This window comes from Epithele typhae, assembly GCF_022376455.1.
Source record: "Epithele typhae strain CBS 203.58 chromosome Unknown BXZ73scaffold_27, whole genome shotgun sequence".
NCBI classification, from domain to species: domain Eukaryota; kingdom Fungi; phylum Basidiomycota; class Agaricomycetes; order Polyporales; family Epitheliaceae; genus Epithele; species Epithele typhae.
In genome coordinates this window covers 424,063-436,841 of record NW_025954218.1, presented here as the reverse complement: position 1 = coordinate 436,841, position 12,779 = coordinate 424,063, and the positions used below count along the sequence as shown (strand labels likewise).

At 59.6% G+C, this 12,779-nt stretch overlaps 5 protein-coding genes across 5 annotated transcripts; 1 reads left to right on the top strand and 4 right to left on the bottom strand.

Moving 5' to 3' along the window:
- Positions 1–152: 152 nt before the first annotated feature.
- On the bottom strand, positions 153–1,298 carry BXZ73DRAFT_101905 (thioredoxin-like protein; the record flags this gene model as incomplete). The annotated part of the gene is made up of 8 exons (XM_048015052.1): positions 153–197; positions 253–268; positions 332–556; positions 622–751; positions 814–885; positions 991–1,006; positions 1,066–1,167; positions 1,233–1,298. The coding sequence occupies 8 exons, from the start codon at positions 1,296–1,298 to the stop codon at positions 153–155; spliced, it is 672 nt and encodes a 223-aa protein (XP_047877509.1).
- A 548-nt stretch (positions 1,299–1,846) lies between these two features.
- Positions 1,847–2,735, bottom strand: BXZ73DRAFT_90331 (thioredoxin-domain-containing protein; the record flags this gene model as incomplete). Its single annotated transcript, XM_048025600.1, has 5 exons — positions 1,847–1,917; positions 1,962–2,136; positions 2,172–2,315; positions 2,345–2,560; positions 2,616–2,735. 5 exons carry the CDS (start codon positions 2,733–2,735, stop codon positions 1,847–1,849), a joined length of 726 nt encoding a protein of 241 aa, XP_047877508.1.
- Positions 2,736–3,131: 396 nt separating this feature from the next.
- Positions 3,132–5,012, bottom strand: BXZ73DRAFT_90330 (uncharacterized protein; the record flags this gene model as incomplete). Its single annotated transcript, XM_048025599.1, has 10 exons — positions 3,132–3,251; positions 3,309–3,424; positions 3,479–3,774; positions 3,833–3,882; positions 3,936–4,179; positions 4,233–4,412; positions 4,460–4,583; positions 4,637–4,710; positions 4,767–4,878; positions 4,931–5,012. 10 exons carry the CDS (start codon positions 5,010–5,012, stop codon positions 3,132–3,134), a joined length of 1,398 nt encoding a protein of 465 aa, XP_047877507.1.
- Positions 5,013–6,637: 1,625 nt separating this feature from the next.
- Positions 6,638–7,994, top strand: BXZ73DRAFT_47761 (Aldo/keto reductase; the record flags this gene model as incomplete). Its single annotated transcript, XM_048019932.1, has 7 exons — positions 6,638–6,752; positions 6,790–6,895; positions 6,957–7,121; positions 7,182–7,238; positions 7,295–7,514; positions 7,569–7,775; positions 7,833–7,994. 7 exons carry the CDS (start codon positions 6,638–6,640, stop codon positions 7,992–7,994), a joined length of 1,032 nt encoding a protein of 343 aa, XP_047877506.1.
- A 470-nt stretch (positions 7,995–8,464) lies between these two features.
- Positions 8,465–11,922, bottom strand: BXZ73DRAFT_77956 (uncharacterized protein; the record flags this gene model as incomplete). Its single annotated transcript, XM_048022758.1, has 12 exons — positions 8,465–8,551; positions 8,583–8,640; positions 8,765–8,826; positions 8,883–9,030; positions 9,067–9,225; positions 9,521–10,025; positions 10,046–10,212; positions 10,458–10,576; positions 10,601–10,754; positions 10,823–10,937; positions 11,001–11,665; positions 11,729–11,922. The coding sequence occupies 12 exons, from the start codon at positions 11,920–11,922 to the stop codon at positions 8,465–8,467; spliced, it is 2,433 nt and encodes an 810-aa protein (XP_047877505.1).
- Between the last annotated feature and the right edge of the window lie 857 nt (positions 11,923–12,779).

Below are 12,779 nucleotides of genomic sequence, written 5' to 3'. Positions count from 1 at the left end.
TCCAAGTGTACAAGGTTGTGCGAACACGCCGCGCTGTCGCACGCTGCAGCCCTACCGACGTTGTACTATATGATCTCCATGTTAAGCAGGTCGATAAATCCAGAGGATTCGCACACAGGTGGTACAGGAGTGTAGAAGGGCGCAAAGAGCGATCATAGATCTCTTGCGTACTTGTACTCACCCCCCTTCTCGAGTGCCTGCGAAACCGTCAATAAATGGACTCGACCAAATCATAGTAGACATAGAACTTACCCGCTTGTATGCGGGCCTGCATGTCCAAGGATCACGCAAAGGTCAGAGACGAGTTGTTTCATAGAAGTGATGGACTCACCTTGCGTGCGCGCGGTTCACGTACTCCCTCGTCTTCGGCCCGAACGGAAACGGTGACGAGTTCCCCCACGCCTCCAAACTGAACACCATCATGTAGTCCGCCGCCGTTGGCTCGCTGCCGCCCGCAGTCCAGTCCCCGCACTTCTCCAGGTGCTCCTCGATCTGCCGGCGCGCGTTCGTCAGACAGTGGCTCCCGACGCGCACGGCCCAGGAGACTTCTCGGAGGCTTGCACACGCGAGAGGCGAAGCACTCACCATGTCGGCGTGCAGCTTGAGGCGTGGCTCATGTACCCCGCGTCGATCTTGCTGAAGACGATGTTGAGGAATGGACGGATAAAGAACGGGGCCTGGGTGGGGATCTTTTTGAACAGAAGCTTCTGCACGAGCATCGGCATCAGGGACGCCTCGGAGTAGTGGGTGACTGTCGGATGGTCATGGGAGCACACGGGTGTGAACAAGGGATGTGTGGAGAAGAGGGCTTACAGTAGAGGTTGTCCAGCTTCCCGGACTCGGGGGGCTGCGCGCGCCCTTCCCCGTACTTCGCGATGATGTACTCTATGGACGCATATCCGACATCAGCGTGTGTGCATGAACACCCAAGCAGAGGCCTCTTCCTCAGGCACTCGTAACCTCTCGAACACGAGGAGCAGCAGAACGAACGCTCGATGAGGTGGCCCTGGTACGCACCTACAATTGCTCCGCTCTCAGGCAAATTGCGCCCTCCTCGGTGATCACTGGCGCGCCGCCGAGTGGGTTGACCGTCTTAAGATCCTCAGGTGCTTTACTGTCAACGCCGCAGGCATATTTCTTGATCTCGTACGGGACATCGAGCTCCTCCTGAACGCCAAAGCGGTAACATTGAGCGGAGCGCGGCCAAGGAAGAGTCAGCGGAAGCGACATACCACGAGCCACAGAATCCGCTGGGAGCGCGAGTCGTTCAGGTGATGGATGGTCAGCGTGGACGACATGTTGCGGCGGGGAGAGACGATATGGGACCGAGAGCAGGGACATGAGGGGCATATTAACGGAGTACGGTGCACGCAGCAGATAGTCGGATGAGTAAGGACTGAGAATGGGGGTGGGCGGTAGCAGCCATGGTGGCTGTTAGGAAGAACAAGGGAGGGCAGGAAAGAACCAGCAGACGCAACTCCCGACAGCGATCGGGGCCGGCAGTTTGATACGGGCCACTCCCTCTCGTGTGTCAGTCCCTGCTTGTCCGACTCAAGGAGCGCGGAGTATGCCCAACGGGTATGCATGCCCGCCTCCGATATCCAACGGTCGTGGTTCACAAAAGCGCGTGCTCAAATATTTGCAAGCGCAGTTTGTCAGGAGACAGTCTGCGGGAACGTCTCTCCAACTGGCACTAAGTATCGAGAAAGGACACGATAGAGCTGGCTCTGACTTATTCATGTCCCTCCATGTGGCGAAAACATGCTGTAGTCCGTGATGTCTACAAGAAAGGTATACAAGTATGAGAGCAGAATGCAACTAACGATACACCCCGGCGGTCGATATGTTATGGGGACGTTGACCGGGCCTTGAGGGTATCGAGCATCTTCTGAGCCTCTGAAATCCGGACGTCGACATCTGTTCCAGCATTGCAGGCAAAACACCAGAAAGACAAGACGCACCTGCTTTCACTTTCCCGTCCGACACAGAGACCGCTTTCTGCAGCGATTCCAACGCCGCGTTCATCGCCTTCATCCCCTCTTCTTCCTCCGCAAGCAGCGCGGCCTCCGCCATCCGCACCCACCCCTTCCCCCACTTCTCGTCCAGCACCGTCGCCGCCCTCGCGTCCTCAACCGCCTTCTCCCTCAGCCCTCCCGCTCCGCCTTCGCCACGCCCTCCGCGCGCGCCCGCTTGATGTACGCGAACGCCCTGTTCCCGTACAGGACCGCCGCCTGCGGCGCCGCCGCGATCGCGCGCGAGTACGCGTCCGCCGCGGCCTCGTAGTCCGCCGCCGCGAACGCCTTGTTGCCCTCCTCCTTCGCCGCTCCGCCGCCGCGGGGAGCACGGGCGCCGCGGCGTGGCGCGCGACCATCGCGTGCAGCGCGCGCTGGTCCGCGCCGCGGAGGGAGTCGGCGACGCCGGCCTGGGTGATGACGACGAAGGTGGGCATCGCGGTGACGCTGTACTTGGCGGCGATCGGGGCCAGCTTGTCGACGTCGACCTTGAGGAAGACGCCGTGCGGGAACTGGGCCGCGAGCTGCTCGTAGAAGGGCGCGATGGCCTGCGGGGGAGGTGTGCACGGGGGGTGCGGGTGCGTGAAGGAGAGGGGGACGCACCTTGCACGGCCCGCACCATGTCGCGAAGAAGTCGACGACGATCGCCTGGCCCTTCTCCTTCGCGGCTCGGAGGGTGGTGTTCCACTGACTGACGGATTCGATCTGTGTGGGATGCGTCATGTCGTTTGTTCGGACGTTCAAGGCCGTGGTAGTAGGTGGAAGTGAAAGTGACGATGTATTGCTGCGAGGGCGATGGTAGTACTAGTAAGCCACACAGGACGGCGCTCAAGTAAACTTCATTTCGAGACATTCCCTCGCGATGTGGTCACGTGCGATCGTGATCTCAAAGCCATCGGAGGCCGGACTCGCCGAGGCTCGCAGTCAATTGGATTGCAACCGCCTCGCGCGCCAAGCTCATCAGTGAGCATAGACTCTCGTAGTCATTTTCGTTCGCTCGCTCTTGAACGGTTGAACTCTCAGTAAACATCGAAATGTCTCTCGCAGTATATATTCTCGGATCGACGTACAGCACAAATTGTACAACATGCGCGAGGCTCATGCGCTCCCTCGCCTAGATCAAGGAGCAAGTTCTCCCATGCCGCCTGCTGCTCGAGCAACGGCTTCCGCGACACTACCCGGGCAGTTCAACATGTACTCAATCTGAGGCTGGCCTGGATAGAACCACGTCGCAATGGCCTGCACAAGCATCGACATCAGAAAAGCGTTCGCGGAGCGTACACGGAGCGCACTCACAATCATCACGTAGAACGAGACCATGTTCAGCCCTTCGGACATGTTCGTCTTCGAGTCGCTGAGAACGCAGATGACGAGGAAGGAAGCGCCGAACAAGACGGCGACTTCGAAGTAGTCTGTGGGATGCTCCAGATCAATTCACCCGACCGCGAAAGGCGCGGCGCACGCACCGAAGAGGAGGTGCATGGGCCGGTCGGTCCACCAGCCAAGGAGCACGAGGAACGGCATCCACCAGAGCGTGAACTGGATGCTGAGGTCGATCGGGCGCGCATGCGCGAACTCCTGGTCCAGCGACTCCTCGTCGTCACCCTCTTGTTCGGCAGTGGAGAGTCCGGAGTCGCAGCCGCCGCGCTTACTCCGGAACGTGGCCTTGAGATCGTTGTGCGTGCGGATGAGGAACTTGTGGATCGCAACGACCCCGTCGCCGGAGAAGGAAAGGACGGGGAGAAGGATGAGGCCGAACCACCTGGACAGCCGCAACGTCAGACGGATGCGAACGGTGACAGAAGAGGAAGGATGCATACTCCGTCTGAATTCCACTTGTCTCTTGCACGTCTTCGATGCTCGAGACGAGCTGCAACCGGTACGCTCAGTATTTGTGGCTGATAGGAACGTGAAGGGGCTTACAAACTCGGCGGTGGGTGCCATGAGCGCAACGGCAACGACGAGGAGAATGAATGAAGCCCACGGATGCACAGGCATAGTAGTTTTGGACGCGAGCAGTGGTTCTGAAGTGTTTGCGCGAGACGCGGCGGGCCGAGCAGGACTTTGTGAAAAGGTAAGAGTTGATGGCCGGCGCGCAGGAGGTGCGAGCTTCCGAGTCCGGGTGGACGGCAGTACGCCATGGTGGTAGATACGGGAAACAATATACCTAACAATGCCGGCGGTCAGCGATGATTATATGCGTGCGAACGAAATACCTACGCTACGATGAGCACGACGGATATGCCACGACTCATACTCAATATATCTCGACGGACTGTGTCGCTGACTAGGGGTACGAAGGCGGGAGGAAGCCCGGAGTTGGAGTCCGATTGTCCGCTATTTGACGATCCGCGGTCTAGGGCGGCAAATAAGGCGGTGGGAACAAGCATAGAGAGTACTCTGGAATCATGTTGAGATACGGGCATCCATCTAGGTGTTTCACGTACCCGACCATGAGTAGCGTGGTATTGACGCTCGCATGTTGGGCGTGAAGGGGCTGATCGTGGTGTCGCGCCCCAGATAAGAAAATCGGCATCCCAGGGATGAGGAGGAGATGCAGCAGCACTACTCCTAGCTCGAACGATGACTACGACGGTGCTCGTCAGATGGCATGAAAGACGTACCAACGATGGTGGACTGGAGGAGCCGTAGCTCGCACTTGAGAAGTAGTATGATAGAGAGGGTGGCCTCTACGGCACTATCACGATGATACGTTGGCCTCGACATGAAGTCGACCTATGATGACCAACTTACTTGCTTAGCGTGATGACTACCAGATCTCGTAGATCTTCTTTCAGGAATTCTCCCAGTTGCTCTCCGCCCCAATCGAATATCTTCTGCAGTGGGATCATGGCGATGAAGCAGACTGGAGTCGGACATGAGCCAGTTGAAAGGCTGGTCGTATGCGAGAGACGTACGGGCAAACGTTGTATCATGCCCCCAGGTTTTGACCCAATGGGCGGCCCATGCGAACGGGAGCGCGAGGAGCAGAGGGGTCATCCCTACGACACAGCATGAGCTTCGGAGAGACCATGCACGAATCGCGAGAAGTGACTCGCACGAAAGAGCCTTGAAGGTACTGGCGAAGCTCTTTTTCCATCCCTGGTGTTGAGGTGCTTGGTCGACGAGTACGACATCGGTGACGACTCCCAGTCCTCCGACCAGAGCGGCTAATATCTGGGTACGTGGAGCTAGATGGGGGGTGCTCTTGAGGCAAGACATCGGAGAAAGTTCGCAGGGAGGAGGGAGCTGGTATGGAGAGAATCGGAGCAGAGGAGCATTCGCCAGTCGAGGGGAGTTTTAAGGCTCGGTGGTCTGGACCAGCGTGTGGCCTGCGGAGCGTGGAGAGCGAGAGGAAATCGCATGCCGACGGACACGGTGTGGTCGAAAGGCGCCATACTTAGACCCACGGATTGACGTGGGCGATGATGGAGGAGGTGCCAGGCGGTGATATATATCCAGGTGGATAGATGCCGGTTGAGCCATCTACAGTGGATGAGAGCGACCAGTGGGTGAGAGACAGCGGGAGCTAGCGGGGCATCAAGGTCAACGGAGAGCATCGGGAGTTGAAAGCACGAACGGCTGCCACCGAGTCGCGAATGAAGCAGGGAAGCCGACACGGACGCTTGGTGCACGGTCCAGATAAGACGGCTGCTTCCCCGCCATGTCGCGGATGCCCAGAATGTCGCAAGGACTGCGACAGCGCGGTGTGTGGCCCTGCGCGAGGAATTGGAAAGGACTGTTCCATCTTGGCCAGAGGTCGGGAAATGGCCAAACGAGCCCGGCCCGTGGGGCCGTGCCACGACTGATCGCAGTCACGTGGCGGAGCATTGGTCTCAGGCGCCATGCCAGTCGTCGACGGTCGTCCCTGCGACTGACGATGATGCCGCAATGAGTCCCAGGCTGTAAGCATTGCCTCCCTCTCTCACCAACCGACTCGCTAAGTTATCGCACAGGTGACATCCACCAACTCTGACGATGAGCTCAGAGAGATCGCTGGATGCTCCCACCAGTAGGCCTTCCAGGAGCGCCTGCTCGAGAAGTGGCCCGACAGCCTCGTAGACGGTATCTCCCTCCAGAAGGAGAAGACCAATGTGACGACGGGCCAACTGGTCTGGAGTACTCGGTCCTTGCCACGCTCGATTTCTGCGCCTTCCCCGACGCCGCCGGTTTCATCATACATTGTTTGATCGACCCTGAGGTCACCCTTGATCCCTCCGACGATACGGTAGTGGGTGGAAGTGAAGGTGACGATTCATTGCTGCGAGGGAGATGGTGGTATTACTAGTAAGCCAGACGGTGCGGCGCTCATGTGAGCTTCACTTCGTGACGTAAACCGCGCAGATATTCCGATCGGTGAGCATAGGCTCTCGTAGCCATTTCAGTGCGCTCGCTCCTGAATGGCTGAGACAGATTGCTAAATGCCAATCCGGGGCTGCCTATTTTTGCCAACAGAGCGCTGCGACCGCAAAAGCGTCGTCGATAGCACAAGTATTCTCCGTTCGCCATTGGGGCTTCATACGAAGCATGTAATGGCGGTCGTGGTGGACAGTATATAGAGACAGATCTGTCTCGCTCAGGACTGCACAAACCTCTCGAGTCCTGCGGCCCTGTCCTCTAGCAGTATGTCTCTTCCCATGCGCAAGATCGGAAACTCGCTCGTGAGCGCCATCGGCTACGGTGCCATGGGTATCTCTGTCTGCTACGGCCCACCCTTGCCAAGGAGCGCCTTAAGGTGCAGTCCTCGCAGCTACTGCTAAACTCGTGCTGACATCAGACATCATCACCATCTGCCAGATCCTCGACGCCGTGTATGAGCGTGGTTGCACTCACTGGGACACGGCCGATGTGTACGCGGACAGCGAGGACCTTATTGGAAAATGGTTAGCTTTCGCCTTTCTAAGCAGCAGTAGCAGCAGCATCGAACTTATTGTTCACTCACAGGCTCAGCACGCGAAACAAGAGGAGCGAGATATTCCTGGCGACGAAGTTCGCGCTGGCCTCTGGTATCAAGCGCATTCACTGTGCGCCCGACTACGTTCCACAGGCTTTGGAGAAATCACTTAAGCGCTTGGGTGTGGATTACGTCGATCTATACTATGCTCACAGGTGCGACGAGTTCCGAAAAATATTTTCTGCTCAGACGTACGTACTGACATTGTGGGACAGGGCTGATCCAGAGGTCCCGATCGAGCTCACCGTCGGTGCGATGAAAAAACTTGTCGAGTACGTGTCTAACGTGCTTGCTTCTCCCCCTTCCGTCATTCATGAGATGGTACCAGGGCTGGGAAGGTCAAATACATCGGCTTGTCCGAATGCTCCGCAGAAACCCTCCGTCGCGCGCACGCCGTTCATCCCATCGCAGCCGTTCAACTCGAATACTCTGCGTTCACTTTGGACATCGAGGACCCGCAGATCAACTTGCTCAAAACGGCGCGGGAGCTTGGGGTGGCGATTGTTGCGTACTCTCCACTCGGCCGTGGGATCTTGAGTGGCAGCATAGTGAGTTCAAGTGGTATTGTATATCGCAGGGGCAGAGGTTGACGTTGCTGTCAGACTGGCCCTGAAGGATTCGCGGACGACGACTTCCGCAAGCACATCCCCAAGTACCAGAAGGAAAACTTCCCAAACATAGTGAAGCTCGTCGGGGATATCAAGGAAGCCGGGGACAGGCATGATGCGACGCCCGGGCAGATCGCGCTTGCTTGGCTCCTTGCGCAGGGCGACGACATTCTCCCCATCCCTGGCACGACGAAGATCGCCGTCCGTGTCCTTTCACATTCTCAGATGCTCGTTGTGACTCACTAAGTTTCTTTTCAGAATCTGGATGAGAACCTGGGCGCAGCTCATATCAAACTCACTCAAGAGGAGGTGGACGACATCCGTCGGATTGCAGTGGCGGCCGATGGTGCGCGCGGCCTTGGACGGTATCCTGTGGGGTACAGCGCGAACCTGTTTGGCGACACACCAGCTCTCCCATAGTGTCCTGTAGACACTGCTTCACAGTTTACTACAAGTTTGAGATTCGTGACACGAACACGTGACTGCTTGGGAACACACACGCGTCTACAACGCCAGACACATTTTGATGCTCTTGAGTCTTGACCATACGGATCGTATCGTCTTCTACCTCTCATCGTCGCCCCTAAAGTCCAAAGTCCTTATGGAAGGTGGTATCGTCCTGGCAAGAATAGGGCCGGTGTTTTGTCGGACAGGGTGTCTCCGAAGACTCGGGGTTCGGTTGGTGAGTCTTGTCCACGTTGTGCATCTCAGCCGACAGATATCATGCCGGCGGCCAGGATTGCACCTGACCACCTCGTACGCTGTTGCTGAGCCCAACATCGCGCATACAGTGCGCTCGGTTCACGTGTCGTCTCAACTTCGCGGATTTTATTCGCCCATTTCCTCCTTCCAGGCCTGGTGGTTCAACCCATGCCTCCCAAGACGCAATGCTAGGCTCCGCGATCATGCGCCGAAGACGACCCGCGCACTCGGTCGACGACGCGCACATCCGTCTGATTCGGGTCTTCGGCATAAGTCTTGGTGCGGGCACCATCGCACTCCACTCACGTGGACGTGTGCGCGGGACAGGAGAGTCAGATGAGCGGCTTCCAGCACCGCGCGATCACTGTGGCGACGGGGTCAGGCGGCGATGTGTGGACACATAAAGCCTTGAGGTGCGTTTCGTCACCGTCCGTCTCTCCTCGCACACATCCATTCCGTCCTACACTTTCTCCTCCCCCAGACCTCACATCATGCCCAAATCATGGCGCTCCACTCTCGAGCAACGCGACCAGGGAATGATGACAGGAAACTGCAGAGATGACGTAGGAGGTTAGCTCATAACACGGTGCGTGGTTATCAATACACTGCACCCTCTTCCTGTGTCCTTCCCCTTTTGAGTTTTATGCCCTCGTTCTCTGCCGAGCCAATCCACCTCGCCTTCCGCCCTGTCACCCAACTGTTGCTGCTCGATTCGTCACTCCTCCCTCTCCCACCCCTTCGACTTCTGGCTTTCCTTTGGCATCAGTTTCTGTCGGGCATCAGTGAAGACATTTTGAACACTATATCTTCCGTGCTCCAAGTCGACCGCCCTGTTTTGCGTCGGCGGCCGCCAGCGGAAATTTCTCCCGTATTCCCAACCTCTGCTTCATACCACTGTGTAGTCACCAGGAAAATGAGACAAATTTCCGGCACCGGTTCGATCTGCAGTCTAACGTTTGATAGCATTGCAACGGTCGGGCATCTTGGGGTGTTGATCTCGGGTGGACATCTCTCGCGATGGGCCATATGCTCCTACGTCAGCTTTACACGAACGAAATGATCCTGTAAGCTGCCCCTTCCGTTGATCCAGCCGTCCACGTTCTCATCCCTCCAATCCAGGCACGTCGCGTACTCAAGCTGGCCCCGTCCCGTCTTGGCCGCCTCCGACGCAGTTCCGTTCGATCGTCGCGGCCGCTCGGTCCCCCCGTGCGTTGGCGTGCGTCCGACGTCCCCGGCCAATTTACCCCGCATTTCCCCACTTACCCCACAGTCCAGATGAAGGCTCAAGCCTCAACCGAGACACCGAGTGCATGATTAGTTGTTCCAGCTTCCGATCGCCTTCACCGTCCACTGCGCTTCCAGCCTTGCAAATGGCCCTCCATGCCCTCACGGAGGCGTACGCGCCGATCAAGCGCCGCCGGATTCTGGAGAGCGGCCATTGGGACGTCGCGTAATGGTCCTTCTCGCCGCTATCCCAAACTACCTCACGAATTTCCCCCGCCATCCAGCCGCTTCCCACAGGGTGCCGGCACGAGAAGAGCGTCGCGGCTCCGAAGGTCGTCCGCGCCCCCGCGTCCGCGCACGCGCTCCCACCGTCGGCCTTGGTGCGTCCATACGGCATCAGTGGGCGCGCGCAGGGCTCTGATCGTAGAACGCGCGCCCCTTGGGGAGTTGGGCTGTGGACAGCATAACTCCGCCTCTGGACGGCGCGCGACCAAGCGAGGTTGATCCAACCCACATGCTCCCGCCCTATCCGTACGCCCACGTACGTCTGATGCGCCAGTCTGCGGAGACTGGCCCGCCGAAGTATCCGCCGCCCCGGCGCGCGGCCGTCAACGACAGAACGTCAACGACCTCCAGCTGCAGCGCTCCCGGTATCGTCCTCCTCCTGGGCCAGAGCGATCGCCGCGTCCTAGGCTCAGGCTTGAGTCTGGTTCTGCGGAAACTAAGCCTAATCCGGCCCATCGGGCTGGAAAGTTCGCCATGCTTTCCCCGCAGGACGCCCTAGGACTTCGCCCCGAGCGATCGCGAAGACATGGTGCTCACCGGGCTTCGACGGCTCGAGCGCATGGTCGTCCAGGCGCCATGTCGCCACCATTGCCTCTTCACCGGGTCGACACGTCATGGAGATGTGCGGAGACCGCGCGAAGGCCCTCCGCACGAACGAGGAGGAGAGCTTACGGCCCATGCTCTCCCGTTGCAGAAACTTCGCGTCCGTTTGCATCCGCGCGGTACGGCACTACTGTGGCTGGGGTAGCCGGGGAAGTGGATTCGGAGAACGGGGACCGGACGAGGGTACGCTGGTGGATGCATTGCGCACGCACCGTCGACGTCATGCTCGTGATTGATGCGCTTCTGCCTCGGCAGCTGCAGTCGCTGCAGCGCCGTTCTCCGCGGCCTCCGGCGTTACGCTCTCTCAACAGATGTAATACAAGGTCTTCAGGTGCGTTGTCGAGATCCTGTCGCCTTGGCCCTGCTCTGACGCCACACATACACGATTCCTGGACTGCTACAGCGACTATTACGTGTGGGCAGCTATCACGGACTTTCTCTGCGGGCGGGAAACAAAAGCATCGTGCTTCCCGCGGCCCCATTGGGTGGGGCACGCCTCTGTCGTGGGTGCAGCCCGCTCAATGCGCGCCTCGTCCATCATTAATAATTCTCAGCTCGCAGAGAAGGTCGTGCGCCGTCTCGCCGGGGAACTTCCAGAACGGCGAAGCACACGCGCTCCCGGCGCCCCTTTCCCGCCTTCGGTGGCTTCGCGCCTCCATCTCCGACTACCAAGCAAAGCTACTCCCATCGAGCCCAACTTGCCGAAGAACAACACACCCCATCCCGACGCATGTGCACCGTGCAGGCTCGGGTCCGGGGGCGCAACGACAGCCATCGCACAGGTTCCTGGAGGGCCGAGGCTCTCCACCGTCTGCACGTTCGCCTTTCCGCTTTCCTTTCTCCGCATCGCATCCGCTCCCGCGCGATCACCACACGTATACGTGCCTGACGCATCCCCCCGCTCGAGCCGACCCCCGCACCCCCATGCACGGCCGGCGATCCCCCGCACTGGCACAGTGGCCGACAGCACCCACCCTCCGCGTTCGCGATCACCCATGTCGCAGCGGCGAAGCGGATCGTCCGACCGCGAAAGCGAAAGCGCAACGACGTCCCGGTCCCCCTCCCGCGCCGCGCGCGGCACCCGCCCCTCGATCCTCGCCGCGCGCCCTCCTGCGCCGCGTCGCTCAGGGCCGCGCTGATTAGCTCCCCGCGCGGGCGCACCCCGCCCTGGGACCCGCGCGGGCCCCCGCCTCTTCCCGACCTTCGCCCGAGCCTTCGCAATACACTCCCCGCACGCCCAGCCCCACCCGTTCCCGGCGCGGCTCGGCGCGGCGGATCTGCGCCGCTGACGTCGTCGCCCCCGGCCCGCTGCGCGTTCTCCTTCAAGGTTCAAGCTTTACGAGGCTCGAGGCGACGGACGAAAGGCACGGAGCGACTCGCGCACGCGGGCGTCGCGCAGGGCAGCGCTCCGGGTTTCCCGCCCCAGCCCCCAGCGCTCAGCCCCCAGCCTCAGGACCGTGCTGTCACGCTGTCGGCGTGAGGTGTTCTTGCGGATGCGTTCCGGGCGACCGGGAGTCCGCGGTGGCCATGCCATGGCGGAGGTCTCGCGCCGTGCCTCTCGGGGGTTTTAAACTCGTCTGGGGCGTGGCGTGGGGGCAACGCCTCCAGCGCTTCAGGAAGAGTGACGGCTTTAGTCTGATAGCCCGTGAGTCTCTGCGAAGGTAGTGGGACGAGGCCTTGACGGGATAATCGGACTCGAGGAACCTAGACGTCGGTGTTGTCTGCGCACCACACGAAAACGTCCGGACTACAAGCGGAGGGCCGGCTCGCCCGGGGCAGGCCTTGCGTTGTTGTACGTACTCGTACGTGCGTCCTTTCTAGGCTCCTCGGTACTTACTGATTGCTCGACAGAAGTGGGCGGTCGAGTGGCGCGCTGCCAAACGCGCGTACTCTTTTTTTCGAAACCCAGATAACCTCGCAGGCAAGCACGCCATACTTGGCGCTATCCACATGGGCCTCTCCGCCCGTTGCGCCGCGACTTCTGCCTTCTCGTCAAATTTGGATCCTCCCGGTGCTGCGTCCGAGGCCCAGCGGAGAGTGCGCTCATAGCCATCCAACTACCGCAGGGCAGCCTTCCTCGCCCTCGCGCCGGCCGTTCCTATCGGCCGTCGCTCCACCTCCACGCACGACGGCAGGCACACGAACGCAAGAACATCGAACTACGCAAGGCTCCACTCCAGCCACAGGGCGCTCGTCCAAACTCGTCCCTCCTTGGGCGAGAAGCGCTTTTTGGGCCGGCCACACCGCAGAAGCCCTCCCAAAGCGTCGCGCACAAGCCTTGACCTCCCGAACACGTCTAAGCGACAGCCAGGAAGAAGGGCCCCAGCGCTCCTCTTCGACAGCGTTGTCCAATGCCTTTGCGTGGCCTGACCCTTCGGCGCTTCTGTGCGG